Source organism: Amblyomma maculatum, chromosome 3, assembly GCF_055883805.1.
Source record: "Amblyomma maculatum isolate TAMU_Amacu chromosome 3, ASM5588380v1, whole genome shotgun sequence".
NCBI classification, from domain to species: Eukaryota; Metazoa; Arthropoda; class Arachnida; order Ixodida; family Ixodidae; genus Amblyomma; species Amblyomma maculatum.
This window is the reverse complement of record NC_139346.1, coordinates 208,249,813-208,276,445: the sequence shown is the minus strand read 5'-3', so window position 1 is coordinate 208,276,445 and position 26,633 is coordinate 208,249,813. Positions and strand designations below refer to the sequence as shown.

At 45.7% G+C, this 26,633-nt stretch overlaps 2 protein-coding genes across 3 annotated transcripts in view; one reads left to right on the top strand and one right to left on the bottom strand.

The window, feature by feature from the left end:
- The window catches only part of LOC146197554 (uncharacterized), a 55,837-nt gene extending 41,443 nt beyond the window's left edge, over nucleotides 1-14,394 (bottom strand). For both annotated transcript variants that reach the window (XM_084599455.1, XM_084599456.1), the window contains exons 1-3: nucleotides 14,052-14,394; nucleotides 3,288-3,603; nucleotides 1,288-1,659 (exon numbers count right to left, since the gene is read on the bottom strand). In XM_084599455.1, coding sequence (XP_084455581.1) covers nucleotides 1,288-1,659; nucleotides 3,288-3,603; nucleotides 14,052-14,100 — 737 coding nt within the window. In that variant the 5' untranslated portion in view covers nucleotides 14,101-14,394. The remainder of the gene's footprint in view (nucleotides 1-1,287; nucleotides 1,660-3,287; nucleotides 3,604-14,051) is intronic.
- A 65-nt stretch (nucleotides 14,395-14,459) lies between these two features.
- LOC146197553 (peptidylprolyl isomerase domain and WD repeat-containing protein 1) lies at nucleotides 14,460-24,713 on the top strand. Its single transcript, XM_084599458.1, has 2 exons — nucleotides 14,460-16,299; nucleotides 23,707-24,713. Exons 1-2 carry the CDS (start codon nucleotides 14,622-14,624, stop codon nucleotides 23,880-23,882), a joined length of 1,854 nt encoding a protein of 617 aa, XP_084455584.1. The 5' UTR covers nucleotides 14,460-14,621; the 3' UTR covers nucleotides 23,883-24,713.
- The last annotated feature ends 1,920 nt before the right edge of the window (nucleotides 24,714-26,633 follow it).

Sequence of the window (26,633 nt, the reverse complement as noted above, 5' to 3'; positions counted from 1 at the left end):
GGTAGATAACAGGGCGCGAATCAATCTGTGCTCTTCACGAACGGAGTGTGACATGCCTGAATGGAAGCATTTTGCAGACCTCAGTTTGGCAGGGCTTTCTTGCCGTCGCTACTCACAAAGTTTTTTTCTAAGGGCATAGCTCACTGCGCTTGAAAGCAGAAGAAATTGTTTGCAAAAGCATTTGCAACAAGCGTTAGCTGCTCCAGCACAAAGCGGTTTGCTTTAGACGCTTTCACAAACTGCGCGCTGAAAAGATCGCGAAACATGTGAAGAACTTCTGGGCAGCACGAAAAAGCAATCCGTGCTCGGGGCTCTGGACGCTTCCGTGTGTAGTGAAATTCAAGACTAAAAGCGAACACTGAGCATTCAAACGTCTTTACAGCTGCTAAGAGATTGTGCCATTGTTTAGCACACAATATCGTACGCAGGACCACGAGAAGTACTCGGAATGCCCTCGGGGTCTAACTCAAAATGGCCACCGGCCCACCAGGAGCTTTACTGGTGGGCGAGGCTTCTGGGCTGCCCGAGGAAAATCGAATGCTGGACAGTTGTCAGCAAGTAGTCCCGGACAATCCGGGACTGATAATCGAATGTACCCACTGGGTGGAAAATCAAAGGATGTCGCAATAATCAAGAAAGGTGGATTTGCATGCACTGGATGCACAGTGTGTTAGAACACCATGCTGTTTACCCTTCGCACTTCAGCAATTACACAAATTACAAAACAGCCTATTTGTGCAACAGACCCAATATACATACCGTGGAACCTAGCGACAATTTGCATTTTAATAGAAATTGGCACAGTACCGGTGAACCTTCTATAAAGTAATGTACTAAAAATCTTTATTATACGAGTGAAAATTACACGTTCCCCTTTTACAACAAACAGCCAGCACAAACCATCCAGAATGGAGGCGGACTTCATGGGCACGCTTGATGTCAATTCAGAGCGTCTTGGTATAACATGACCAACGAAGCTCATAATGCAAAACTACATGATCGCCTACACCGATTGCTTTGGTGACAACCAAGACTCTGGACATGAGACCCGTAGCTATTCTCTAGCCTCCCCATTATGGTGCCCTTCATTGCACAAGGTGTTTCGGAAATAATTTGCACATTCATTTAAGCTTGAAGTTTTTGTGGTGGAGGTGACTGCTGGCAAGGTAGTCCTTAAAGGGTACAGCTGCAGCTTCAGCGCATTGCGCCGAGCAGCACCAAGCTGACAACTCACAGTTCAAGTATCAAAAGGATGGCCCCCTTCCTCGCAACTGTTTTTGTACCCACCCTTGCTGGTCATCCTTGATGCTGGCCTCCGAGGATGACCGGGAGGGTGGCTGGCTAACGTGGCAGCCTGTGCCAAAGCTACGCCTCTGCGGGCTCAGCACCAGATCATCACGCTCCTCCCGTGCCAGCCGCTCCTTTGGGTCAGTAGTGCTGCGTCGCTTGGCAACTCCAACTATGGGCTCCCCTGTCCCGCTCTCCGAATCCAGGCGTTCCCGCTTGCTCCGCTGCTGCTGACTTCCTCCCGATGGTGCTGGGGCCACCGTGGTGCTGCTCGCTGTCGACTGTGCAGCAGCAGTTTCATCTGCTGGCGACACGGAGCCACCTCGCCGCTTTCCCAAGAACCAGCGCTCAGGGTCCCACATGCCCGACAGGCTGCAAAAGGTTCAAGGACACAGACATCTCATCAAAAATTCATTTTTTGCTGATTTAAGATAGAAAATGCGAGCATGTATACCGAAATTAGTCAAACCTGGATACATTGAACCAAAGTATTTCGGATTACTCGCTATATCTAACACACAATTACCCCCTTGAAAATCCTGTATAAAAGTACAGAAAGGTTACACATTATATTCAAATCTGAATTCACCAATCATTCCACATACTGAATTTCAGGCTGCACCCCTGAAAGTCATGTGCCTAACAGTGATCCGACTTTTAGAACATGGAACCTAGAAGAGGTGAAAGCAAAGTGTGCTTAAGGGTGGCCTTCGCTTCCTTGTAATTAATTTACATGCCGGAGTGCTGTAATGTGGTGAAACAGACAACAAACTAAAGCCTAGCAGCGACTCTCGACAGGCATGCTGTATTTGCTTCACTTTTCTTTTAGTGAAGTTTCCGCATTTCGGAAACTAATACCGCAATTTTAATGCACAAATATTTTCTTTATACTCTGCTGGTAACAAGACTAGGCAACTCTTAACACACAGTAGGTAGTTCTATAAAACAGTCCACTGTGTCCTCAATGCAAAGTAGGCAAGGCATACCGAGCTGAGTGGTCACAGCATGCAGACAAGGTAGACGCTTGGGCATGCTGGTTAGACATTATCGATGCAGGGCATATACGGCGAAGATAAGAGGAGATCACAGTCGCAAAATCTGCTGTCGCTCCAGGGGACATCTCAAGCAGTACCACATCTGACAGCCGCTAAAAGGTACTCTTGCGCTGCATGCACTGTCTGGAAACAGCCAATGCATTCTATTTATTCCAACATGAAGTTCGCTGCGCCAACTTACTATGTCCAACATTCTGTGCTACTGCATTCATTCATGCCTCTGGGAACGAACACAGTTAACTCGCATGAATTGCGGCCTCTAGGGACCACAAATATTTGTTCATCTTATAAAAGACCGACACAAAACCTTTGATTTTTGTTCTCCAAAGCCTCAAAGCTAATGGCACAGCACTTGAGGCATGCTCCAATGTCTCCTTCTTGCAACACCTGTGTCAGCTTTGTTTACAGTAAACTGTTCAAATACATTTTGCACTTCCAGAACACAGTTGCACTGAGAGATCATGGAAGACAGCAGGAGGCTCAGACTGCATCCAGTGATGCAAAGGTACTAAGTACTGAGATGATCGAAATTGAGTTCCTAAGATACATCTGGCAACGGCTTGCAGAAATAATATCACTGTAAAATCTATTTACGGCCAATACTATATACCTTAACGCCATGCCAAAAGGTCTATTAGCCGCACACAGCACTCAAGATGTGCAGTTGCCTCGTAGCCTGCAGGTAACAATTTACATAATGGACAAAATAGTGCTGCATGCAATTTAGAATTTACAAGTTAGACAAAATTTGAAATTGGAGCTGATGAAAAATACACAATCCCGCAGTTTTAAGCATCTATAACTGCAAATGTTCAATTGTGGAACTCGTGCACAGCTGTGACACGTGCACCGATATGCAGACCTTAATCCCCCATTGTTTCCAAAGTACGGTGACAAGACAACCAGCAAAGCAGGTAGGGAGAGGGTGGTTTTCACAAAGCTCACTTGTTGTAAGCCGGGTCTAAGCAGGTTGGCCGCTTGTGGTCACCATTCCGTAGCTTGAGCAGCTCTGCTTTGGAGTACTGGTGCCGCGGTGGCCCAGGCTCCTTTGCAACGTCCTCTCCCTCCACTTCTGCAGACGCCTCTTCACTCATGCTGGCCTTGCTCTCACCAGAGCTACTACTACTGCTGCTGCTGCTGTTGCTGCCATTACCATCACCTTCCTCCATCACTGGCGGTGTTGTTACTACCGCCCCATCCTGCGCAACTGTAGCTCCCTTGCTTTCTTCCTCCTCCTCTGCCACCTCTTCTTTGCAATCTCCTGCGGAAAGTACAAAGTAGCATGCATGCAGTGTCATGCAACACCAGGAGCAGAAAGTTGAGGCATTAAGCACTAAGACATTACCAAGAGTATGAGTGACACTCACATGAGCCATTTCTGATGTCCACAATGAGCATACAACCATTACAAAACACAGTCCAACTATGAACTTGTGTGCAAACAACAATGCCACCCAAAGGCATGAAACATTTGTGGGAATTCACACCCTCTCTCTCTCAGGGAGCCCTCATTTTTCCCCTCCTGGCCTCCTTCCCTCGGAGCTGTGGCGGAAAAAGTGGGGGTGAGAGAACTGGCATAGCATGCTGGGTGGCCCCTCCTTCCACCTCCCCTCTCATCTCGGTGGACAGCATCTGCATCCGAGAGAGACAACACCGCGACGCCTAAGCGCGCGGAAGCTGCTACGATACCGAGGAAGAAAACTGGGCGCTCCCATTAAACAGCTTGGCCCGCTGACTATGTAGGCCTCAGTGTGTCGTTCTTCACGGCCACGGCCGTGGTCAGAGCTAGCGGCGGGACGTTCGGTTCTGAGAGCAGAGCCCGAGTCCCATGAGAACTCCCAGACATTTAACAAAATAAACAAGCACCAACCTCAAAACAACAATAAAAAGCAATCACCCACTAAAATAGTTTACAAATCTTGCTAAAGTAATCAGCAGCTAACCTGAATGTGCCTCAGGCGACACACTAGAAAGGACTTTACTCCAGTGCTGGTAGCAGATTATAGACTGCTCAAGCAGTGTTGCCACTGCAAATAACATTAAAGGCTTTCACTTGGCAAGCTTTCATGCTGTGATATCAATGCAGTGGCTTGATCTCACAGCATGAAAGCCTCGCTTACCAAACCGTACAAATGTGCCTGTGTGGCCTAGGGATGGAATGCCTGACTGAATTCAAGGGTCAAGGAAAGTTGAATTCCCCTCACCTCCCATCTCAAAATGAGAAGCCAGATTTGGCAACTCCTAAACCGGTGCATGTCATATGGTCTGATGACATCTCGCAACCCTACGACCAATCAGTGACTGGCGATGCCAGCTGCCACCTCCAAAAGCCATGTCAGTAGTTTTTCTCTCATGAAACAGACAGCGCCATGACAAATTTTATGGAGAATGGGGCTTTTAAAGCTACTGCGTTAATAACATCAAAGTTTGTCTGGTTTGGTTTACGAGGTTTAGTGACCCAAAGAGACTCAATGAGACTGTGTGGAAGGCTCTGGGTACCTTTTACTGCAAGAGATTTTTTTAACGTTATGGGGGCTGTTCTTTAATGCTCAAACAGATAGAGGCAGTAGTACCTTTCCAGCACCACCATGCCAAACCGAACATTCAGAACTTTTTGTTGCAGGCTTTTTAGTTTCGAATTAGCAACACCAACTCCGGCATATTTGCAATGCCCCTGATTTTACTGACACTTTTGCGGTATGGTATCGCGAGCTTAATGGAAATTTGTACCAAGTATTGCAATGCTTTGTTGCAGCACAAATTGTAAAAATTTCCAATTCATGGCGTCAATTAAGGAGACTTCTGCAAGAAACTTTGGGCACATGATGTAACTGCATGCATGTCCATCCACATTCACTCAAAATTTTCTAAAAATCCCCGAGCTGGCCTATAATGTCACATCACATGACTGTTCACAGCCTGCAGCCTTGCATTGAGCACGAGGGTTGGGCGATTAGGTGAGTGAGACATTCTACTAGGCAGATATGTGATCCATGCATGTGCACTGCCATGCACGAAACTGAGGCATGTGGCACTCTCATGTCATGCGCACATGCAATCAGTCGGTACTTGATCTGTCATCGTTGCAATTTTCAGAGTATGCTAACAGTGCGCAACAGATTCCACCTTCTCTCTTCCACCATACACACATGCATGCCGTAATAAGGTCTGCGATTAAAAACATGGTTATAAACGATTGTGATGAAAAGAAATGTAAGCAATGGAGCACACAGCCTTTCCACACTGCCAGCACAGTCTAGAGTCAGCCTGCTAGTCCAAGCATGCGTACCCAAATCCAGTATGCCTCAGATACCACTAGGTGAATCAGTAGTTGTACACTGTCCCGTCTACAAAGGGCTTTTTTTTTGGCTGGCAGTATAGTATCTCATGTATGACCCAAGCTTCAGTTCTTGGGAGCTCAAGATAAGCACTTCTAGATCCTTGGAAACCGTGTCGCGAGTTGTATTTAGGGACAAGAGCATCAACTGCGTACCCGGTCTTTGCAGGTTTATAGGTCAGGATAAAAAAATCTCAAATAAATGACTGAAAAGGCATTCTGCATGTGTGTTCTATTCAACCAGAACTAAGCTACCAGCTCCAGCCTTCTTTAGTTCAGAGTGAAATTCGTGCCGCGAGTATCAGGACACTTATGCGCTGGTTTGTTCAGATGTTTCGAACATGAATGCATTGTGATATTGCTGCCCAGAACAACATCACTGCAGTACAGCAGTTCCGATCTAAAGCACGAGTTCAGCTAATGACAGCCAAAGCATATTAGAGTTTCACACATACCATTAAACTAACCGGCAGAAGCTAGACTGCACAGATTGTGCAAAATGCCATGAGCTCCACTGGTTACTTTTGTTTTCATCACTACAAGGAAGTGCACTGCACAGGAGGCACTTATAAATCTGACAAGAAGTGTCCCCCCGTTGAGTAGAGAGTTGTCGTAATGTGGCAGAAGCAAGCGGTGGATTGTCAGACTTATCAATCGTGGACAGTTTTTTTTTCATCTCAGCTTTCCTGTTTTGAAGAACAGCAGTACCAAGATCGATTTAACAGAGCAACCTGATCGCTGAACATGCCTGATAATTTTGCTATGAGCTGTGCTATCGCAAGCAACATGAAAAACCTTAATGCCACCAATGCTGCACTGTGTGCGAGTCCAGAAGTGAAACAGTATATCGTCCAAAGATTTTTTTTTCTCTTGCTGCAAAAGGCTTGTGCAGTACAGTGTCTGCACAGCAAAGCAAGTGTAAAATGTCAAGGAAACAGGCTTGAGCCACAAAGAAACATTGCTACTGGAGGGACAATGTTCCACCAAACTGAAGTAAGCTTTCTGCAGTGTCAACATTGCAATGGCTTTGTATATAACTACACGCAGTTATGTGCAGTGAATATGCGCAATAGTGTGTGTACTTTTGAGAGACTTTAATGACACAAATAGTTTTACAGGGGGGAACATTTGTCTGCTCAAGTTGTACAGCTAGAAGCAATAATAGGCAACATGGGAGCATGTGATCTTCACATTTCGCAAAGCGGTGCCACCAATAAAAGCAGAGAATGGGTGGTACCAGGTGCATGCACAAAAAGAGCAGCCGACCAAGCTTTCTTTGCATGCGCCTTTACCCCTACCTATCGGCAGCAGCGCCCATGTTCCCCCTCAAATTGCTTCTAGCTGTACTTCGTGTGGCAATACATAATGCACTAATTGTTTCTAAAGCAAACAAATCAAAACATTTGCAGGGGAACTGTAGAGAAAGATGCCTAGCCTTAAGTTTTGGCACTTGCTATTTTAGAAATGCACACAACTAGCACAACAGAATGAAATTTACGGCAGGCACCCTTCTGACTGCGTGATGTGCACTAATACTTTGATGCACACACAATACCTGCCCCCTCCCTTTTACTGAGTAACAGCTGTGGCAAAGAATAAGTAAAAAATTTGGTAAAAAAGAAGTGAGGAGGCAACCATTAGAAGCGTACATGGCTTAAAATTGTGAATTCATAAAGAAGAGCCTGCAGCACTACATTTACAATAGGTAGTGACTGCAGTGACAGGGCCCGGCCCATTAACAAGGGCGTTACAGTGAGGGGCCCATCACTTTAACAGCAACGCACTACAATGACGGGGCCGTTCGCGTGTCTGGCTCTAGCTGAGCCGAGGCAAGGCAAGGCATGCTTTGTGTGGACAGAAGAGCGTAACCGCTTACCAGGTCCACCTCACTACTATAGTGGTGCTTTTAAAGTGACTGGCCCCGTCACTAACATAGACTGTAGTCACTACTAAAAAAAAGGGGGGGGGGGGGGGGTGAGAAAGGGGGATAATGAAGTTCACTATACAGGCAAAAGAAGAAAGTACAACTTTTATTTATTGAAAGAAAAGGTAGGGGAACTATACTGGCCCCCTCACTATACAGTGCCGTTGGAAAAAAAACAAAAAGGGGGAGGGGGGGGGATAAGGAAACAAAAAAAGAATAGAAAGTAATATAGTTGACTGGACACTCGTACCGAACCAAGCTACTCGTACCACGACCGGTCTCAAGGGAGAGTGCGCGCTCTTTCCTACGGCCTTCTCAATTGCCGCGGAAGCAATGGGAGCTTTTCTCCTTCAGTTACGCTCTCCGCCACCGCTCCGCGCCTACTTCAGCGACGGCGGGTGGCTTTTGCCCGATTTTGCGCTGTCGCCCACGGATTTCGTAGTGAAAGCAGCCCCGAAATGAAAGTACACAGAAGGTAGATGCTGCAGCGGCATGTCAATGTACTGCACACATTAATGGAGTTTTAAAAACACTGTCTCTCAGCAAATCTTCGACTAGCATATGACATATATTGCGGCATAGTAGCTACTTTAATCCGAATTTTTCCCAAGCCTGTGTAAATCCCAAGACAAGATAAAAAAAAATATGAGCAGTGATATGTGCACATCGAACCTTCTTCAAGGCGAACATGGCAGGAACTCGTCTGCAATGAAGCAGTCTTTCAGCGCTAGATGCGAAACCACACAGATCACACTGAAGATGAAAATAATTTCATAAATATGTAATGTAAGTTGCATAATGCTTGCATGACAAAGTATTAGTACAACAGTCAAAGTAAATGCAGTAAGGTTGAGTTTCCAACATTATTATAATTTATATTAGCAAATGTTGCATAATAAGCATTTTAATTTGGCAAATAAACGTTTTAATGAAATGTTTACATGATTATATGAAAACAATTTTCAATGATTTGATATTTATGACACCACTTAATTGTACTGGAAGCAATAAAAAGAGGATATGCCGCAGGTGATACTATATAGTGGCTAACAAATGAGTTCACTTGCTATATCGAAAGCATCCAAGAAACTTCCAAAACGTTAAAGAAGGATCACTGAAGAAACATTTGAAGCACTGCTGCTCACCAAGTCTACTGTACAAGTGGTAGGACACCTCCTTCGGAAAGGCTCCATCCTTACCAGGAAACTCAATAGCGACCCCAATGAGGCCCTCTACGGGAAAGTAAGGCTAATGTGCGGAGAATGACATGTTCTAGATGTGAGGGCGGTAACAGTGGCACTTGACGACATTGTCAAGACTGACGTTTCATCTGGGAGCAAGATCAAGGCACCTTGCGGATCGATGCCGAAGAAATCAGTTCTGCTCTGCCGCAGTCAGTATCAGAGGAACTGAAGGAAATGCATGATGTCATCTCCTGTCATCCCATTACCCACTGTCACATATTCCGGTTTAGCTTACATGGATGGATACATTGTTGAGTTAGACTTCAGATGTGACACTGGCGCCATCCTTCTTGAAACTAGCGAAAGAAGCAGCCCCATGTACACTCTTCTACAAGGACAAAATTCTAGTGGACTACATTATCCGAAACCAGTTTGTTGCCCTATTAAACAATTTTTTTTTTTTTTTAAAGATTGTTGTGCACCTATTACACTCTAATGTTCTCGAAGTACTTCAAATCGCGATTTAACCAGCACTTGAGAATTCACCATTTTTGAGTTTCGGAAGGAACTGACAACAGCCATGCTTAAGGTCCGCTTCTTTGATATCTGAAAAATTTCTCAGAATCCTTGTCAGTTATACCAAGAAAGTAACAGACAGGAACAAGAGGCCAGCTCCTTATGTGCACAAACCGTCCAGGAAGATTCCGAGACTAAATTTTCTAGCCGCAGGTCGCGTTTCGTTGAATTGATGAATATGTAGTACAATTGCGTAACTTTGAAGGACAATTTTTTTATTGTTTGCTGCTCTTTTCAGTTATACACAACAGGTTATGCCCATTTCCTTGATTAAAAGGTGTTTATGTATTAAACTGCCTACGTCTATCATACATGTGCATCAGTCGGGACCACAGGGTACATCTTCGGTCTTTCAACAGACCGATTTGAAAGATAGAACAGCCCACTCCACTAGACAGCTGAAATTTTAACTATATGCATAATTTTTGTTCCCTACTCTGAATCAGACGCACCATGAATTTTAGCTGGGATTGCTTTAAACGAAAATGGCAGCTGTTGACAGAATCTACACCCATCAGTTTGCCATGCACTCATGTCAGGTCGCATTACACCTGCATACAGCTTTCAAAGGCACATTGCATAGCCCGATACATTTATTTTTGTGCAAAATTTAGGGGTGAAAAGTGTTGGGGTAAGCGCACCCGAAACTTCATTCGACCGTGTTCGGCCGCAATGACAAAGGCGTGCGGGTTGTTGACTGTATTTTACTCCTCATACACAATAAATCTTGGACACTGGTTACGCTGTCTTCGTATAAACCATACGGGGTTTAGGACCTGCCGGTTGCAATTGATGCAGGAGGAGCGAAGAGCGCGCACACATTTTTATCAGGTGCATGGGTGGATGGATGAAATATAGAAGAGTCCCCTTTGCAACGGGGTGGTAGCAATTGCTATTATGCTCGTCTTTTCCCCTATATCTTATTTACTGTTTTAGATCGGCTAACTATACCATCATTCTATTTATTAAATTTTTGTTCCTACATTACTAACATTATGTTACTTATGTTGCATTATGTTACATATATTTTATGTTACATTATGCAGCAGTGGTGCAGTGGCGACCCCACCGAGGCTCGGCGGGCGGTGGAAACGAAACAGACCCTTAGAGAAGAGAAGCGCACTTTCAATTGAGACTGGCCGTACTCGTATCTCGGATATACCGCGGAGTAGTGTAATGCTTTGATGAGGCATGGCTGTAGTGATAAGAAATTGCAGGGAACAATAAAAAGAAGTTAGTCACTGGACACACAAACAGTCCCGCATCAGTTAGTGACGCATCCCATCACTATAGTGCATTGTTAAAAAGTACCGGGCCCCGTCACTGCAGTGCGTTGTTAAAGTGACAGGCTCCCCTCACTGTAACGCCCGTGTTAAAATGCCGGGCCCCGTCACTGTAGTCACTACGTTTACAATAAGCAAGTTGTTCTGGCGTGAATCAGAAAGGAACTTAGGTTCGCCAGAGGTTCCATTGTATGCATGCCGAAAAATCAAACCAGCCCCAACACCTAAGTAACTTTAGAACATAAAGCACATAAGAGCTCCTGAAGCAGTAAAAATTTTATTCAAAGAAAAGGCATTAGATGCCCATTTTGTCGCACAGCCTGCACCACTTTACACAGTGCATGAATGCATAGTGTATAAAAGACAACTCTTGGTGCTCTCAAAAAATAAAATGGCTAACAGACTGAGTAGACAAGGCTGTGGCTACATTGGCTTGGAATGTTTGGATTCATGGCTACACTCGAAAACAAAATGTTCAAAAGGATCTTTTCAGAAGTGGCAGCGAGAAAAGGGAGGGTGCTGCCAAGAAATCCACAGCAGGAAAAATGCAGGGGGGGGGGGGGGGGTGCAGATAAGAGAAGCGATTCAAGGTATTTTATGATAACCACTGTATATATTGGGGTTAAGATGACACCGATGACAACTCTATCCAATGTTCAGAGAATAGAAACCGGTTCTGCGGCTCTTGCCCATTATTTGACATTAGTCCGGCAGCAAAAGACGAATTTATTGGCCAGCAAACTGCACTTCTTGCCACCTGATTCTAACTTATGAAGTTCTCTTTCTAGTTCTCAAGTATTTTGAAATGGGTATACAAAAGCTTGCATGTGTTCATTTTTTCTTGGAATATTGACAGCTGTTACTTGCAGACTCTTTTTGGCTTGCATAAAGTAGTGTTACTTATCATTTCCTCTAGGCACAACACTGTAGATTGGAGGCGATGCTATGCAGGCATTCACTTCAATCTACAGTGTTGTGCCCAGAGGAAATGATAGGCGACACTACTTTATGCAAGCCAAAAAGAGTCTGCAAGTAACAGCTGTCAATATTCCAAGAAAAAATGAACACATGCAAGCTTTCATATAGCCACTTCAAAATACTCGAGAACTAGACCTAATAAACAATAAACTGACCAAACCCAATAACAATCCACACAACCTTTACCTTATAGATGCTACAGAAACACTGAAAAATCATTCTTGCTCAAAGAGAACAACCAGGAGTGACTGGAATCTCAAGTGACAAATGTGAAGTTGAGAAACCTAATATCAAAGCTGTAACCAAAGAATGCAATCCACGACCTCCTTGCAGGACAGTGACCACATCTAGCATCACTATATTTATGCACAAAGATAGCAACCATGAAATTCCTTCAAAAGCTATTTACAGACTTCATCCAGAACAGTACAAGCAGCCTTGTGGAGCAATCATTCCAACCAACCATTCTCATGTCATGGGAATGGTTGGTTGAGACTTGTTCACAGTTCATTCTCAAAACCAACTTGACAAACAGACTTCACATGTGCTCACAGGATGCCAAATCAGCTAAAACAAATCGGCAAAAGTTTGAATTGGTTTTCGCACACTTATATAGCACTAATTTCCTGCCTTTAAACATCCCGCCAAGTCCTCAAGGTGGTGTGAATAGGAACAGTAATGGGCAAACAAGTGATAGCTTAAAAAATCCGCGGTAACGAACTAGAAAAATGTGACCTGGGCACACAAAACACACTGGACCAAGTGCAAGGTGTCGAAATCAGTTTCTGGTATTATGAGGGGGCATCGGTAACGCGAAAGCGCTATAAAATCCACAAGTGATCACATAATGCACCTTTGGCAACAACCAGAGGAAAGCTACGTCTGCATTCATCCGTCAGTCGGTATCCTTAAGGCCTGATCCAGCTGCATGCACACAAAAGACAAAATATATAAAAAAAATATTCCCGCACAATGGCACCGCGCCGACAGCGCAGTGCTAAAGTAAAATGGGAAACAAACGATGCAGCGCTGCACACGAAAGGCGCTCTGTAAGGGCAGAGACTGTTCTAATCGCCGAGCAGGGCTCAAAGCTGTGTTTCGGAAGACGAAAATGTATAGAGCGAAACCGCGACAGTCCCGATGCCGAGCCACAAGCCTCAAGAAGCGCCAAGCTCGCTTCCTAGTATGGTAAGATGAAAGACAAAAGATAAGGGGACAAAAAAAAAAAAAAATCTCGTTGAGCCATCAGATGAAGTGCGCGGCCCCACAGGGCCGAATTAAAAACAAGGCCAGTCATTTCGACACAGTAGTAGTGACGTCGCAACGGCCGCTCCGCATCCGTGGCCGACGACACGGAAGGAAAGAACGAAGACCACAGATAACACAGTGGCGGTGCTTTTTTTTTTTTTCTGCTACGATAGAAGATGATTTTAACGCTCCGTCACTCAGTGACAGCCGGTGCGGTGGCACGCAGACCCAGAAAGATGGGAGACGGCCGAAAGTTACCCAAGTCAACATCCGCCACAGCAAAGCGGTTCGCACAGTGATAGGAGGCACTAAGCTTAGCGAAACTACAGACCGAAAACGGGCAAACCAAGAATGACCCTGCGACTAACTCCGCGAACGGACCCTATATGTCGCAGGAGCACTGGCAGTGCACGCTGCCGAAAAGAAAACGAAGTGCGCGACCTCTTGTCCCTTTTACAACCGAAAGGATGAGCGAAGCGAAGCTGCCACCGCAAAGGGCTGCTTTTGCTATGGGAACGAATAGCATTTCGGGTAGCCGCGGCCACCCACGAACCGACGAGGCGCGCAACACAACACCGGTTGTATTTTTTTCTTCCTGCTCTCTTTGGAACGGGACGGCGGTGTTGGAAGGGAAGCTAAACAGAGCTGTCTCTCTTCGCCCCTCCTGACGCACGCACACAAAAGGACTTGAAACTGAGGCGCGCCGAGCCTGATAATGGTGTCACCAAATGCTTCTGAAACTGTGCCGAGAAAACAACAGGCCGAAGGATGCTGGCGGCAGCCGCCGCTCCATCCGGAGTCGAGGACATTTTTGCTCTGTCGTAGCAGCGGTACTGCTGCTCTGTTGTGTTTTGCTGCTTGGCTAGGCCCGCCGCTTCGTCTGTCTGTTGGGCATGCGTACTGTCAGCAGAGAATAAAAGACGAAAGCTGGGCCCGTTCGGCCGGCACACCAGTGTCCCGGTCGACGAGTGTGGCACAAAGCCTGGCCGCGGGTGCCGAGGGGTTTCGCGACACCCCCAGTCCATGCAGTCACCTGATGTAACGCCGAAAGTAACAAAGTGGCTCGCCGCCGCAGGCGCCCTGACCCAGCGTGGGCCAGTCTACGCAAGCAGTGCATACGCAGACGAGGTTGACAACGCAAACTCGCGCCACGAAGGTTGGCAGCGGAACGTCGCTTACCGTTGTTCAAAGCCTCTTCGCCGCTGCCGTCACGCTGAACCATGGCCATCTCTTTGCAGCGCCGAAAGAAGCTTGCAGTCGGTAGCTGTCCGCACGCAACGGTCTTCGCTCCGTGTTGAATTAAATGTCTGACGCGAGGGTGCCGTTCGTATTTACAGGGGCTTTAAGTCGACTATATACACTGTACAGTAACCTCGTGCAGGTTACAGGGACTACACACGAATCATCACTAAAAGACACAACAAAGAAAAGCACACAAAATTTCCAACTGACGCAAAAATAGAAATGTCGAGGCAGACGAGGTCCCGGATGCTGCTGACCTCACAGGCACAGATGGAATAAAGCTCGCCGCATGTGCGCTCCCGATTAAATGCACTCGCCGCTAGAGGCTCGTCAAGAAGAAAAGACGCACGTTATGGAAACAAAAAGGGGGTACCCATAAGAAACGATGCACTATCACGTGGCAGAAAAAGAAAGAATAGCATAAACATAAATGCTAAACGTTTAGCGGTTTAGTGTGATTGAATGAACGACAGAGGGAAGTGAGAAAGGGAAGCGAGGTGCGTCAAAATGGCGGAAAAAAGGAAACTGGATGTCGACGACGAAGAGCCGGTGGATGAAAACTCTGAAGACGATGTCATCGGCCCGCTACCATCTGAAGCAGCGAAGCCGAAAAAATCTAAATATCTACCTTTCGAGCACGTCTATCTTGACAACCTACCATGCGCGGAGGCGTACGAGAAAAGCTACATGCACCGGGACATCGTTACACACGTGATCGTCACCAAGACAGAATTCATAATCACGGCTAGCTGCGACGGTCACCTAAAGTTCTGGAAGAAAACCGAAGACGGTATTGAGTTTGTGAAACACTTTCGGACTCACCTCGGTAATGTTCAAGATGTTGCGACCAACTCTACGGGTCTGTTCTTGTGCTCGGTGTCTAACGACAAGTCGCTGAAGGTGTTCGACGTTATAAACTTTGATCTTATCAATATGATGAAATTGCCGTATGTGCCTGGACGATGCGAGTGGATATATGGCTCGGGAGATGCGATCGCGGCGGTTGCCGTCTCCGACGCCGATACGGGAAAGATCTACGTCTACGACGGCAAAGGAGACGAGAAGCCTCTACACTGTGTGGAGTCCCTCCACAAGGCCCCACTCTCTGTGCTTAGATACAATGCCAAACTGGAGACTGTCGTGTCCGTAGACAAGAAAGGCATCTTGGAATACTGGACTGGTCAGAGAGGCGACTACAGGTTTCCCAAATGTGTCAAGTTTGATTCGAAGCTGGACACGGATTTGTACGAATTCGTCAAGGCCAAGTCCTACCCGACGGGCCTGTGCTTCTCGCCGGACGGCGTGCACTTCGCCACGATTGCCACAGACCGCAAGGTACGCGTGTTTCGTTTTCTTACAGGGAAGCTCACGTTGGTTCTTGACGAGAGCCTACAGCAGCTGTCGGAGCTCCAACAGATGCAGCAGCAGTTGCCGGACATGGAGTTTGGTCGGCGCATGGCGGGAGATCGCGACCTCGAAAAGTCCGAGGCTTTCCACTACTGCAACCTAACCTATGACGACACGGGTCACTTTCTGGTGTACGCCACGCTGCTTGGAATCAAAATCGTCAACCTTCGTACCACCGTATGCTCACGCCTGCTGGGCAAGAACGACAACATCAGACCACTGCACGTCGCACTTTACCAGGGCGTGCCCGGTGCCAACAAACATATCACCTCGATGGAAACGCACGCCTCCGACAACCCGACTCTGCAGGCGCTACAGGCCGACCCCATGCTGGTCTGCACGGCCTTTCGCAAGAACCGTTTTTTCCTGTTCTCCCGGCGGGAGCCCGACGAAGGCAAGACGGAGGAGCGAGACGTCTTCAACGAACGCCCTTCGAAGGAGGACATCCTATCGGCGACCGAGTCTTCAGCCCAGCAGCGGCTCTTCCCGACAGCCATCATCCACACCTCCATGGGTGACATTCACCTCCAGCTGTTCACTAAGGAGTGCCCTAGGACAGCGGAAAACTTTTGCGTCCATGCCAAGGAAGGATATTACAACGGGCACATCTTCCACCGGGTCATCAAGGGTTTCATGGTGCAGACGGGTGACCCTACAGGCACGGGCACCGGCGGAGAGTCCATCTGGGGTGACAACTTTGAAGACGAGTTCCATCCAACTCTTAAGCATGACAGGCCGTACACGTTGAGCATGGCCAATGCAGGACCAAACACTAATGGTGAGTGATGCACGGGCTTCCATGCATGATTGCCATGCCTCATTTCGTGGATCCAAAAACAAAATTGTTTGCGTTAGTTTTACCAGTGTGCTCGGAGAGCTGTGCACATTTTCCCACTGTGTACCACTTAACTGGTTTCCTTGCAGGTTGCCTTGAAATCACAACATATGCATTGCTAATGCACTGCAACTAATTTACAGTGCAATGCCTCACATTTTTCCAGCATAATTCTTAGTCGTAAGGTGATAGTGGTCTATTGGGCACCGCCAGTTTTAATCATCTTTGAGCCTGGTACTCAAGCCTCCCTGGGGTGAAATGCTTGGGAAATGGGTTTGTGGCCCTACCTTATAACAACAAAAAATACCTTATGCCGTGGAATTCTTTAGTGAAAACTTCCCTTATGCCATTGAAACTCGTCATCATTGTTCAGTATGCCTGTTTTATGCTACATAAGGCTACTGTATCCCAGCCATAAAATACCATTGGAACCAATTGGTTGATTTGGTTGGTTTGTGGGGTTTAACGTCCCAAAGTGGCTCAAGCTATGGAAATTCCAACTGAAACTATTTGATTTTCCAACTGGAACTAATGCCCATATTCTCAGTTTGTTTCGTTATCGAAGTGCCGCTATATCACGTGACCTCAAGTCATCTGATTGGTGTAAACGCCGGAACATGATGTCGCCACCTCTTCCAGTTCCTTAGTGGCAACACCCGGTTCTGGCGTTTCGACCAATCAGGTGACTCGAGGTCACATGATATTGCGACACTTCGATAATGACGCAAACTCGGAATACAGGCCCAATGGGATGTTTGGACACTAAACCCAATGCAGCCGATGGGTGAGACCAACTGCATGTATTGGGATCCAATGGGTCACACTAATTGCCTGTAAAGGGCCCGATGGGACATACCAATTGGGACAAAAGGAAGACTCTTTGACAATTTGCATGTTTACTAGGTATGTGGAAACTGTGATTATTACATGATTGATGGAAATCATGGAATACAGACAAGCATACATCTCACACAAGAAACAATATACAGTCACTTAACATACAAGCTCCCAAAGCGCCGTGCAACGGCACTGCTACTGCTGCTGCTTCTGATGATGATGATGATGTGGCCCTCTTTGAAGCGGGCGGTCACAGTTCCTGCGTCGTCGTAGCCGTCCTGCGTCCTGATGATGATGATTATGTGGCTATCCCTTTGCATGAGGGGGGGGGGGGGGGGCGCACAATGTGCACCCTTGCCGTTTACATGTCATAAGTCATAGCATACACACACACACACACAGCAACACACAGACCACCTAAACACAGTCGGGGGGGTGCCTTCGCTGGAGTCACCGAGTTCGCCTTCGGCTTTGGCTTGCGCTGCTGAGTCGACCCCCACCACTGGCGAAGTCGGCTTTTTGTTGCCGCCACCGCCGCGTGCGGAGTGTCATCGTCAGAGGTGGCAAAGCTCCTCACGGGGAGCGTCATCTATGGCAGAAAAATAGAAACTGGAAATATGGGGGCCACTCCGCTTGCGCATTCTCCTTGCACTGCCGCATTTTCACTCCCTTGCGCGCATTCGCAGAGCCCTAGTGCTGCATCTGCGGCATGTCGCAGTGTACTGTAAGCGGCGCAGCTTCAGAAAAATGTGCTCGCTTGGCTTTTGTTTTCCGTAAATAGAACTTGAATAAGGTGGAAAGTTTGTTGACGTGTACTCTCTGAAGCAGCCAGTCAACAATTACGATACACGACTGGACGCCGTGTGCGCGCTTCGGAGGTCAGCGATCACCTTCTATACACCGCATCCTTTGTATTTGTTAGTCACTTTAAGTGATAACTTATACAGCTCATACATTCAAAAAGCTGCAGGCGTAGTAGCAATAGTAGCAGTCCCGACCGCATATTGGAAATAATTGGGGGTTGCAAAAAAAATTGTATCATTTTAATTTGTGGTTGTACTGATTGATGGTTGACTGGTGTGTATCAGGTGACCACAAGTTAAAAAAATCAATGTAATTAATTTACATATTCAAGAAATGAAAAAAAAATTGAAAAATGGCTTAAAGATGTCAAAATGCCCAGAATGAAAAGCCAAGGCTTGATGATTCTAATTAAGAAAATTAAAGTGTGTACCTGATAATTCATTCATTCAAATGACAGAGAAAATGAAAAATGTGCTCAAAGATGTCAAACTGCTCAGAATGGAAATGGAAAGTTGTGGATCCTAAGTATCTGTCTATAAGATATATATATATATATATATATATATATATATATATATATATATATATATATATATATATATATATATATAAGAGAGAGAGAGAGAGAGTAGACAGTGAGTGCACTATCAACCAGAACTGATAAAGTAGGTTTACGCACGCTTCAAAACTAGGTTGATTTTATTAACGTTTCGACTGGGGACCAGTTTCCATCAGAATGTTTCAAAATATTTTCAAGCATGTATTTATAGGGGTAGTGAAAAGGTGAGTCACCTTTTTAGATGGCCAGCACACACGGTGACAGTAGAGAAAAAAAAAGAAAGAAAAAGCATTAAGATAGCGATAAAAATCACCACAGTTCACGTTTGTTTATTCTTAATAATTACGAAGTAAGCCCATCTACCAGTGGGGCAAAGCCAAAACCATTCGTGCTGTATAATGCAGTGCGTCAATAAAATCACTGGGTCATTTCTGAACACTCAAGAAATGCTTTTCATCGAGCAACAGTTCATTTTTAATTTAATGGGCACCTTCTGCTTGTTTTAATTAACTGTTAGGTGTTCACCTCTCATCTCATCTTTCATAACAGGCAAGGAGACCAGCATTCTTGAATGAAAACCTACTGAATCAGATTGTTTTTATCTTTTTGTACAAAAGCATCCACACTAAGAGCACAGGCCCAGCGCTGCTCCTCTCCTACTCCCTGCTACGCGTATGCGTGCATGCTACTGGTGCTACCGCCCGCCGCGCAATTCTGTGAAGAACGCGATTACTTCCGGAAAATGTGAGGAAGAGATAGATGCTGTCGCATTATCCCAGCAGTGCTAATGCTGCACATAACAGAGCGCGCGGGCCCCTCCCCAGTAGTCTCAGGCTCGCTGCCAGGGGAGCTGTGGCGCTGGAGGAAACTTGAGCTTAGGTTCCCTATAAGATAGATTGTTACATACACCCAGCAAACATGCTTCTTCTCCTGCTTAGATGCACCACTCATCGTACCATCATGCTGGGGCCAGTGACTCTTGCCATTAGAGTGTAGTTATTCCATTTAATTTTGTTTGCAGCGATAGGGCAGATGATGAATTTCATTTAGCAGGTTAAGCTGCTGATAGCTGTTATTATGAATATGTGTGCTTTCTTTGTGAAATATGTGAATGTTCACATGGATACACTCAGTGAGTTGGAAAGACCAATTGGGCTAAGCACTTAGCAAAGATTCGTCCAAGTATTCATTTAGAACATGAACTGATTAATAGTTATGTACAAATGGCAGTCTATAGACTTTGCACAACCAGCTGATAGATCCAATTGGCTTATTCAATTTGAGAAAACTGGAGTGAGAATTCCAAATAAAACCAATTGGACTATACATTTGGAATGGAAATTCCATCTATCTGGGATGTGGCTTCCAACTGGACTTTCCCATGGGTTCCAGATGTAATGTGAATTCCGACTTGAGCCCATTGGAGAGGCCAGGTGGACTGCCCATTTGGAAAGAAAATTCGGAGTCCAATTGGTACCATTTGAGATTCCAGTTGGATCCAATGTTTTTTTTTTTTTTGACTGGGAATTCGCTCTTAGCATGTAAATACTCAAATACTTGCTCATCTCCATGCTAAAAAGAAATTTGAGAAAGTTTGCTTGAAAGATGATTGATTAAAAAGTTGAAGAGAAGACAGCCGCACCCCTCTGGTACCAGGCTTGGAGTTTTCGTTTCTTCAGCTTTCTAATCAATTATCTCTAGGTAAGAAAGTATTATTACACTGCCAATTTCTCATTTATCAGCACCATAGATAAAATTTAAATAAAGAGGTATCTTCTCCTTGGTTTCAGTGACCGTTGGCTGCCTGCATGTGTGCACAATATTGTGTTTCAAAGCATTATGACAGCAGTCACATTTCCTAGATGTTTTCTACCTAAAATATCTACAGATGCACACTAGCCCATGTTTGTACGCTTGTTTGGTAGATTTTTATGAAATGGAATTGGCAATATACCTGCTCCAAGTAGTCTTCCCTTTGTTTAGGGGCATGTGTGAATAATTTAAACAATGAACAAACCTTTTCTACTCTGCCACCTTCAGGGTAACAAAGATTGCCATTGCACACTGAGAAAGAGAGAGAGAGAGAAAACTTTATTATCCACTGGGTGTGGGCCGCAAGCCCGGGCCAGGCACGGCCTCACTGCACTAGATGTGTGACAGTCCGTGTCGCTGCGGCACATCCGCGGCCCGCATGATGGCGGTCTTCTGCCGATGGTGGTCCATCGCACGCAGTAAGCTCTCCCATCCTCCAAGGTGGAGAGCTCCGAGCCTGACGGGGGAGGATCAGCCGGACACTCCATTAGAATATATGTTAGTGTAACAGTGGGATGAAAGCACAAGGAACAAGGTGGGGTGAGGGCACCTGGGTGCATGCGGGATAGTAGGTGGGGCGTGGGGAGGGTCTGCAGGCGGCGCCATAGGATTTGGTGGTGGATAGTAAGGGATGGGTGGGGTAGAGGATAGAGTTGATGCTTGGCTCCATAGGCCTGCGTCAGCTCGCTGAAGGTATACATGCACTCTCTCGAGTCGTCCAGGCTCGAGTCCGCCGCCGCCCGGTTTATAAGTCCTCGGGCGCGGACATTGGCTGCCTCATTGCCAGGATTTCCCGAGTGTGCAGGCACCTAGATCAGCTCAGCTTGGCGGGATGGTTCAGGAGAAACAGATTCTAGCATGCAGAATGCAGTTTCATGGATCCTGCCTTTGGCGAAATTTATCAATGCAGTTTTGGAATCGGAAATAATGTACCGAGCTTCAGTGTGGGCAATGGCAGCAGCTATTGCAGCCTCTTCTGCTAATTCCGGAGTGGAGGTGGCTGGGAGGTAGACAGGGATTAGTGGGCACCCTGTGTTGTCCACAACCGCCACTGCAGAGCACGTGCCCGCGCAAGCCGCGTCCACCCATACGGCGTCCTCCTCAGAACCGTAGTATTTGTGGAGGGCTCGTGCGCGGGCCGCTCTGCGTGCGGTGTGGTAATCTGGGTGTGTATTGCGTGGGAGGGGTTTGACTAGGAGGTTACAGAATATGGGTTTAGGGAGGGGGAGAAGCTGGAGGTTGTTGGTGGGTATTCGGATACGCAGTCTATCAAGTATGTGTCTACCTGTAGCAGTTTTAGCGAGCCGTAGGTATCGAGCTTGTCTGTGAGCGTCAACGAGCTTGTGTACAGTGTTATGGAGTCCTGGTTGTAGGAGTTTTGAGGTTTGTGTATGAGGAAGAAGATGGAGAGCGGCTTTGTATGCTTTCCTGAGGAGGACTTCAGGACTTCTAAGGTGTCTATTTCCCTAAGGTATAGTTTTGGATATGGGACCGTATACAAAAAGCGGCTCAGTAAGAAGGCGTAGATCTGGTGGCGGATGTCATCTTATTGAAGCCCATAGTGTTTGGTGGAGACGCGGCGGATGAAATGTGCCAGTGCAGTCATTGTGCTTTTAAACTTTTTGATAGTGAAACTATTGTGTCCAATGTTTTGCAAGTGGAGCCTAAGGATATGTATATTGTTTACCTCTGATATAGGCTGGCCCTCCAGAGTTATGTTGATGGATGTTATAGGGAGGGTGCGAGGTTTTAGGCGTATGATTAGGAGTTCTGATTTGGTTGGGGAACAGGTGAGGCCAATAGTACAAGCGTATTGTTGTATGTGGGTGGCTGCCTGCTGTAGAGTGTCTTCTATTTGCCCATCGTTTACCGTGGTGGTCCATAGCATGATGTCATCGGCGTATAGTGTGTGTCGGAGGTGCGGTATGTGGTTGAGAGAAGCAGCGAATGGAATAAGGGCGGCGTTGAATAGAAATGGCGATAGTACAGAGCCTTGCAGGGTACCCACACCTTGAAGGGTGTAGGGGGAGGAGGAGTGGGAGCTTATATGAACCTCTTCAGTATGGTTGGTGAGAAAGGCGTGGATGTAAGAATACATTTTATGTCCAATATTTAACGTTGAAAGTGCAGTCATTATGGCGGTGTGGTGGATGTTGTCAAAAGCCTTGGAGAGGTCTAAGGCGAATATAGCTTTAGTGTGGGCTGGGATAGTGAAGTCGACATGTCGTGCGTGCTTTGCAGCATGATGTCTTGTGAGTTTAGGTGCGGACGGAAACCGATCATGGTGTGTGGATAGAGGTTGCGCTCGGTCATGTGATTTTTAAGTCGGTTCAGTGCTACGTGTTCCAGATGTTTACCAATGCAAGAGGTGAGGGAGATGAATTTAAGGTTTGGGGATGAAAATTATATTAGCGTGCCGCCATGATTGGGGGAGTGTGCCTGTCTGCCAGCAATCATTGAAATATTCTGTATTCTGTGCGATGGATACATAGTCTAGGTTGCGTATCATTGTGTTAGTGATTTTGTGGATACCGGGTGCCGAGGATGTGTGCAGGGATTGTATGGCGGAGTGAACTTCCTGTTCTGTGATATCTGCGTTGAGGTCTGGGTTATGTGAACCTGTATATGCTGGGATGGGGTTGTTAGTACCCGGTGCAGTATGTGTAGTTTTGAGTTGATCGATTAGGTCTGTGGGTGTGAGTGGTGTGTTGTGAATGAGCTGCATGGCTAATCTGGATTTACTAAGGTTGAGGAGGTGGCGGAGGAGCTGCCAAGGTTTTTTGCTGCTAAGCTTACCAGATATTCCGTATGTGTTGCTCATGTAGTGCGCCTGTAAATTTCAGGGTGCCTGCACAGCGTGCATGACTAATAAAATTTCATAGACTAGGTATCCCATATGTGTTGGTACTGATAGTCCATTGTTAGTGCATGTGAAATTTTATGTCACAAGTAAATCGTGGCCTAACTGTGCACTGAACCTTGCTTGCCAGCATCAACTGACATCATGGTAAAAAATGATCATCTAAACTGGGCTATGGCTTAGTTAAATTTAGCAAACGACTTCATTAGTCGCAAATCTCGCGTGTAGCCAGCAGCTTCCTAGCACAGACGCTTTCTTCACTTTCACTGGTGCAAAACTTTTTTAGCATGAACCTCTTCTGAAGTGGCAGTTCAATATCCATCCTTTAGCGTATTGTGGAGGGTGCCTGGCAGCTGTGCTCAACTCTCGGTGTAAATTTTGGTTTGTTGTGCCACACACTTCTCCTCAATTGTTGCACCTAGTATAGATGCTGACAGGATTTATTTGTAGCTTAATATTTGCATCATTCTCATTGCAGGCTCGCAGTTTTTCATCACAGTAATTCCTGCCCCGTGGCTGGACAACAAGCACACTGTGTTTGGCCGGGTCACCCGTGGCATGGAGGTGGTCCAGAACATCAGCACTGTCAGAACCAGCCCCAAGACTGACAAGCCGTACGATGATGTGCGCATTATCAGCATCACCTTGCGATGACAGTGTGTTCCTCTCTTTCATTGTCAGAGACTCATCACCACATGTTGTCATCATCATGCGTACTTTGTACATATCCATCGATTTGAGATTGAACCAGAATGGTGCATGCATAGGATGATGGAATCGCAGGCATCCTTGAGAAGCAGCCACATTAAACTACCTGTCTTTAATATTGAGTTCTGTTCATTCATCTAAGACTCCATTCTGTGCGTGCACATGCACTCAAGGAATGGTCGATGTCAATACTCAAGGGGTATGGTGGGGTAAACAAGTATTGTGGGTTTCAGATTGATATCTCAATAACTACTGGATATATTAATCTGACTTTTTATGTATATTAGTTATATTGTGGCCTTAAAAACATCTAATTTGGTTGCCATAGCACTGTCCTCCCTCTTGGTACTTGATTGACAAGAATTAGGCCAAGTTAGAGAATTAAATGGACCTTTTCTCATTAAAATTCGTATGCCTATTAAACTTATGTTAATTCTGCATATTAGTGGCCTTGAACAGAAATTTTTTAAAAATAAATTGACCTCGATTTGCACTATAAAAAAAATGCTCTCATTTGTCATCGACAATGAGAGAACGTTAAAGCTATTAATTTTTTTCACTAATTACTTTCCTGAAGTTTTAGGTTCACAGTATTGATGACAGATTACAATGCAGTCTTGAAAAGTTTCAGCATAGTTAGAAAACAGTTTCTAAGAAAAGGTATATAAAATTGAAAAAATTTCCAGAAATCGCATTTTAAAAAAGCTGCAGTTTTATGCTTTCATGTTTACAGAAACAGTTCAATAGGCATCGAGAATAAAACATTTTCTTGCTTTCTTTGGATCTTCTCCAAACATTGCTTATACTTTTTCTTCTTTCTCTATCTTTCCTTATTCTTTGAAGAGTGCAGAACTATGTCATCTCAAGATGCACCTTACCAAAGCAATTAAGATTTCCACAAACTACTGAGGTTGAAAATATTTTCAAAGCTGCATTGAATGCATTCCTTTGACTAGTCTAGCAAATCACAGCACCACAAATGGCAATTTTGTGGTGTCTGCCTCAACAAATGGTTTAACACAATGACAGCAGTTCAGTTGTTTCAGTGATGCTCTGCGTCCTGTCACAGAAATACTTGCCCAAAAAGCCAGGCAACTGCAAACCCTGAAACACACGTTTTATTATTTTCGGAGCGTCACTTGGTAGGCTGCTTTCATGAGAATGTAGCTGAGGATTGCCCTTGCTAAGGCTACAGTTGTACCCACCCAATTGTGACACTTCCTACAGACAGTTCGTTGTTGTTCACTTTTGCACTTTTTAGAAGCTTCATGATAAAAGACTTGGCATAACTCGGAAGGGTGAAGCATGCTAACTCTTCTGTCAAAGTTTCACCAAAGCATAAAAATGAAATGTCACGATCAAAACTATCTAGCCCAAACTCTCTTAAAGGGACAACAAAGAGAAAAAATGAAGTTGGCTTTTATTGATAAAATGCTAGCTCCTAATTGCAACACCACCACACTTAGTGAAAGCAAAGTTCTCATACGGTAGAAAAGAGAATGAGAACAGAAACACGGGTATCACCGCCACGCCACATTCTCGCAAGTACAAGTGGTACAAGTGGTACAAGGCTACTTCAACAGAGCGGAGGACTTGTTTAGTCATCATATGAAACAGAAAAATTTAGCTTCAGATCCCAACGTTCCGAGCACACAATGAGCGACTGCCATTGATCTCATGTATGAAAGAATCTGTACATTCAAAATTCTGCATACAGTTAATCGAAACAGCCGTGTGTTACTATACTGATCACCTGGTCGTCTTTCTGTGCATGAAATAAAAAAAAATGATGTGTGACGACCAATGTCTCTTCATTGCTAATCAACAGAAGCTCAACAATAGGCTCGGCAACATACTGAAACCAGAGGGAAGTAGCTCTCGCTACGTATATCCTGGCATAAACGAACTAAGCCACTTTCAATTTTTTCTCAAGTACTGAAATTGCCGTTGTCCCTAAATGTGCTGAATATTTTGGCTGGCAAATGTTCTGCATCCATAATAAGTGTTGGAGTTTGCCGGCGTATTCTTAGTATCGCTGTTCTTGCATTGTCTGTACGCACAGAGAGAGCTACCTGGTACATCAGTTTGTGGCATAAGTACCGTCTGTTGCAGAAGTTTGCAGCCCAACACGCCGGGCGAAGGAGCAGTCTCACTACCGAGAGGCAGCGCTGCGCCCGCCAGTGCTGCCTGGTGACACAGCTACAGAGAGTGAGGAGGCTTGTTCTCTTCCCCTCATGCCGCGGCTGAGAGCAAAGATTTGCGCTATCAAGTCAGACGTTCGTCTCGCTGATGGCGCAGTAAACTGCGGCCGAGTGGCGGCGGTTCACACAGATGACAGCCGCGGCTGCAGCGAAGCTTCGTCACCGCTGCCCTTTGGGGGCCGTCATAGCTGCATCATGCTTACACTGTCAGACGTCCTCTCGCGTGGCATTTGTAGGAATAGCCTAAATGGATCGTTTCTAAGAAAAGCCGAAGACGCAAAGATGGCTCATCGCAAACAACTCAAAGACACACAGCGTTCAAAGGTTGGAGAAACTTTTTGTTCTGTCGTGAGATGCCAGACGGCCCCTCATGGTTGTTTATAATAAAAGCACATAAAATTAGAATGTTTGCAGCATCCCTAAACACCGTCTTTGCAAGTGCCTTAGCCATTGCTTACTGTAATTTGATGCTTTTGAGGGCATGACCATCAATACT

Bases quoted from the DNA above. Each gene is read 5' to 3' on its own strand.
- LOC146197553 (XM_084599458.1), top strand. From the start codon at position 14,622: ATGGCGGAAAAAAGGAAACTGGATGTCGACGACGAAGAGCCGGTGGAT. The intron at 16,300-23,706 runs GTGAGTGATGCA...TTCTCATTGCAG, and splicing joins TGCAGGACCAAACACTAATG to GCTCGCAGTTTTTCATCACA.